Here is a 5,001-nt window from a genome sequence, read left to right as displayed (position 1 = left end):
ACACAATGAATATGTAATCATCCCATAATGAATACATATGAAATAGATATTCATGCAACACATGTAATACACAATGCCTATCTTTCATTAATTTAACAGTAAACCTGGACAAAAAAAAATGAAACTGGTGTGTGTGTGTGTGTGTGTGTGTGTGTGTATGTATGTATATCATATATGAACGTAAAATAGATCATAGATGTAGTGTGTTAGATAAATTTTTTTCATTGCTGCAACCAAATACCAAACAGGAAAGTTAACCAAATTCCAAACAGGAAAGTTAAGGGAGGAAAATTTTATTTTATGGTTTGAGGGGACACAGTCTATCATGGGGAGGAAGATATCTCTAGCATAAATTCCACAGTGGTAGAAATATGTGGCATCTGCGTATAACCAGCAGCAATCGGGGAGCAGAGCAACTCAGGCCAGAACTGGGTCATAAGCCCCAACCCTGTGCCTATCAATTAGGTATCAGGTCCCCAAAATTTCATCTACATCCTCCCTGTGGTTATTTGAATATGGGTGGTCCCTATAGATTTGAATACTTGGCTATAGAGTGGCACTATTTGGAGGTGTGGCTTTGTTGAAGTAGGTGTGGCCTTATTGGAGTAGGTGTGGCCTTATTGGAGTAGGTGTGGCCTTGTTGGAGTAGGTGTGGCCTTGTTGGAGGAAGTGTGGCCTTATTGGAGTAGGTGTGGCCTTGTTGGAGTAGGTGTGGCTTTGTTGGAGGAGGTGTGGCCTTGTTGGAGGAAGTGTGGCCTTGTTGGAGGAGGTGTGGCCTTGTTGGAGGAGGTGTGGCCTTGTTGGAGGAGGTGTGGCCTTGTTGGAGGAGGTGTGGCCTTGTTGGAGGAGGTGTGGCCTTGTTGGAGGAAGTGCGTCACTGTGGAGGTGGGTTCTGAGGTCTCCTCTCCTGTGCTTTAGCTACTCCCAGTGTGGCATACAGTCTCCTTTTGCTGCCTGCAGATCAAGATGTAGAACTCTCAGCTCCTTCTCCAGTTCCATGTCTGTCTGCCTGGATGCTGCCATGTTTCCCACCATGATGACAAGGGACTAAACCTCTGGAACTCTAAGCCAGCCGCAACTAAACATTGTCTTTTATAAGAGTTGCCTTGGTTATGGTATCTCTTCATAGCAATAAAACACAAATGAAGACACTCCCTAAAAAACTACCCTCTGGGATTCAAGTCTTCAGACACATTAGCCTGTAGAGGGACAGTTCACATTCACAAGTAGCTCAAATGTAAGCTCAATTGTAGACGTAAGCATACACACAAAGACATAAAGTACAGGCCACTCACCACTTAATTTTTCCAATTATATTACGCAAACTTAGTGCTTTAAATATTGCCTTCGGAGACTGACTGAAGACAGATTAAAGTTGTTTCCCAATGTACAGTGTCAGCTTCCCAAAAGGATAGTATAAGGGTGGCTATTATTAACTGAATAATTCAGGTGAAATATGAACTTACTTGAAATGCTCTGGTATATTGGGAAGAAGCAATGCAAAGCTAAGTTTTCGCTTTGCTCTTGGCTTGACTTCCAAGAGCGTTACCTGGCTATTATTATTATTATTATTATTATTATTATTACTATCAGAGCAATGGGTTTGAACTGTCCCTGTCAGCAACATTCACTGCAGGGTCGTCCTGTGTCAGAGTCTGAAGCAGGTCCTAAGAGTTGTTCCTGGCAGGCAGAAGAGTAGTATTTGTAAGAATTCACAGTGTTAGTTTAGAAGGAGACGAGTGTAAATTGAAGGAACTGCCTGGTGTACTAATAAAAAGCATTGACAACGTATTTAATGCCTTATAGTATTAAATTTAATAATATGTGCCTGTAAACAAGTCTTTGGACCAAACTCAGGCCCTTACGTATCAGGGCACTCATTGTAAGAGATACTGTTAATGGCGTTTGAGATAGCTCAGAATTGGGAAAGGATCACAAAGCAAAGGTCATTCACCAGCTAAATCATTACCACTCAAAGGGCAAGGTGATAAGTACCAGCGAATGAAGGATTGCTTCTGAACCCCTGGGACTCCCTGAACCCCAGAACTTCATCCTGGCAGCCAATGAAATACCTGTCTGTTTAACCAATAATGGCCACTGTCTTAAAGCTTCCTCGCGCGGTCAGAATTTTTTTTTTTATCGTTTACCATAATGTAAAAAGACGAGTGATTTCTTCCTTTAGAACTTCTGCGTCCCTTGAGAAAATGAACCAGAAAGGGCCAGCGAAGCTTCACCTGGAACAGCAGCGTCCTTTGGAGACAATCTCAAGAAGTCCTAAATGAAACCCATGTTTCTAAATGTGAAGCTTGAACCAGTAATTAATTACCCATCCTGGGGGGTGGGGACGGGGACCCAGATCCCAGCCTATTCGCAGCCGTCCACAAGCCATCAACATATCTTCCAGATTAGACCAGACTACAGGCGGGACAGTCAGACGGCTAATGTGGATGTTCATTTTGGCACTCGGCAGCGTATGCGGGGCGCACAGATGGTTGCTGTCTCATTTGCTGTAATCCAATCACCCTGCCCGCCTGTGTCACATACTTAGTCTCCGGGAGTCCTTGCAAAACTTCAGCCAGGGTTCTTCTTCCAGATGTCGCCTAGACAAGAAGTGTAGCTGCCATCACTCTCTGGACATATGGTGTCCTTATGACTCTTCAAGTCAGAGTTCCTCCAAACAAGGTAAAGAGATGACACCTTTTTTGTTGTTGTTGTTTTAATTGGATTTATTTTTTACGAACAAGGTTTAACGCTGCACCAGTCAAGGCAGCCCCAGTGTCGGTCAATGCAGGAGCTCCCTGGATCGATGAAGACTTCCTCCATGTCCTCCACAGAACTAAGCTGTTTCTGAGGCCTCAGCGCATGCTACCATCGAGGCCTGAGGTGGGGGAGGGGGCTGCCTAATCGTCCTTCTTAAACTTGCCATTGATGTACAGCACCCAGTCCAGGACCAGCCGCCAGTCCGTGACCCACACCAGTCCCACGGCACCCACAGTGCTCCACATGCCGGCTGTGGGGATCCAGTTTTTGGCCAGTTCTCCGTAGCGCGGGCCTAGAAATCTGCTCAGCATCGCTGCGAGGTCTCAATACTCAGGGTCACCCTGTTCCGCTGCCCTGGAGCACTCTAAATTGGATTTTTTAATTTACATTTTAAAATTTATCCCCTTTTCGGTTTCCTCCATCTCCACCCCCTCCCCCTGCTTCTATGAGGGTGTTCCCCCTCCCACCAACCCACCCCTTCTCAACTCCCCACCCTGACGTCTCCCACACTGGGTGGGGGGGGGGGTCCAGCCTTGGCAGGGCCAAGGACTTCTCCTCCCAGTGGTGCCCAACAAGGCCATCCTCGGCTACATATGCAGCTGGAGCCATGTGTAGTCTTTGGGTAGTGGTTTAGTTCCTAGGAGCTCTGGTTGGTTGGTATTGTTGTTCTTATGGGGTTGCAAACTTCTTCAGTTCCTTTACTCCTTTCTATAACTCCTCCAATGGGGACCCCGTTCTTAGTTCAATGGTTGGCTGCGAGGATCTGCCTTTGTATTTGTCAGACTCTGGCAAAGTCTCTCAGGAGACAGCTATATCAGGCTCCTGTCAGCATGCACTTCTTGGCATCAGCAATATTGTCTGGATTTGGAGACTATATGTATATGTGCTGGATCCTCAGGTGGGGCAGTCTCTGGATGGCCTTTCCTTCAGTCTCTGCTCCACACTTTGTCTCCATATCTCCTCCTATGAATGTTTTCGTTTCCCCTTCTAAGAAGAACTGAAGCATTTGCACTTTGGTCATCCTTTTTCTTGAGCTTCATGTGGTCTACAGATTGTATCTTGGGTAATCCAAGTTTTTGAGCTAATATCCACTTATCGGTGAGTGCATACCATGTGTGGGTTTTGTGTGTTTGGGTTACCTCACTCAGGACGATATTTTCTAGTTCCATCCATTTGCCTATGAATTTCATGAATGGCTCAGTGGTTAAGAACACTAACTGCTCTTCCAGAGGTCCTGAGTTCAATTCACCAACAACCAGCTGCAGTGTACTCGTATAAATAAAAATAAAGAGATGACATCTTAACACTGCCTCTTGCTTTGCCTAGAGGTACTGAAAATGACCGTGTCTTAGAAATGGCCTCTTTGTCAGGAGGTAACTTGTTTCTCTTTTGGCTAGGTACTTTTGCACTGCACAGTCATTATGGCAAGGTAGAGAGGCCTGAGCCCGAGGAAAGATCATGAAACATTTCACTATGGCTGTTTCCAAGGCACCGCGCTACTCAGAAGCTGGCTTTTAGTAGTAACACCTGCACTTCTGTTACCGTTTTCTGAAATCTTGACGATTTGTCCTCAATCTTTTTCTTGTGCATGGGTGGCCTTTATTTTTGTCCCTTCTAAAGGATGTGCAAGATTTTAAAGGCAGAGCATTGAAGCATTTTAAGCTGTAGGATTGAGAGTTTTTCAAGGCTAGTAATAGTTATGTTTTATTTTAGTGTAAAAAAAATCTCCTGCTAAAAATCAAAACGCGTAAAAAACAAGAAAATATGCGAAGCCTCAAAGCAGCTGTGTAAATGTACAGAGGTTTGCGGACTATAAAAAGCCAGGCTTGAAGGGATGGCAATGGGGAGAAATCAGAGTTTATTTAGAAATAAGTTATGATTTTAAGTTATTGCTCTATTCTTAGTAAAATATCAACACCGTGTGTATTTCCTCAGGCTTTTTTCTGCTCACTGCCATCAGCGCCATATAGATCATCAAAATTATGGGGAGTATGGCAATGGTGAAGAAAAGTTCTAGCTCGTTAAAAAAATGATTTTGGGAAGAATATTTCTTTTTTCTTTTTTTTTTTAATTAACTTGAGTATTTCTTATATACATTTCGAGTGTTATTCCCTTTCCCGGTTTCTGGGCAAACATCCCCCTAATCCCCCCCTCCCCTCCTTTATGGGTGTTCCCCTCCCCATCCTCCCCCACTTGCCGCCCTCCCCCCAACAATCTAGTTCACTGGGGGTTCAGTCTTAG

At 44.5% G+C, this 5,001-nt stretch overlaps 1 protein-coding gene across 1 annotated transcript; it reads right to left on the bottom strand.

The window, feature by feature from the left end:
• Nucleotides 1–2,819: 2,819 nt before the first annotated feature.
• On the bottom strand, nucleotides 2,820–3,118 carry LOC120097699 (cytochrome b-c1 complex subunit 10-like). The gene has a single exon (XM_039095516.2). It carries the CDS (start codon nucleotides 3,069–3,071, stop codon nucleotides 2,901–2,903), a length of 171 nt encoding a protein of 56 aa, XP_038951444.1. The 5' UTR covers nucleotides 3,072–3,118; the 3' UTR covers nucleotides 2,820–2,900.
• Nucleotides 3,119–5,001: the final 1,883 nt, after the last annotated feature.

This window comes from Rattus norvegicus, chromosome 1 (assembly GCF_036323735.1).
Source record: "Rattus norvegicus strain BN/NHsdMcwi chromosome 1, GRCr8, whole genome shotgun sequence".
In the NCBI taxonomy this organism is placed as follows: domain Eukaryota; kingdom Metazoa; phylum Chordata; class Mammalia; order Rodentia; family Muridae; genus Rattus; species Rattus norvegicus.
Note: the sequence above shows the minus strand (reverse complement) of the source record. Positions and strands in the feature narration are given on the sequence as shown.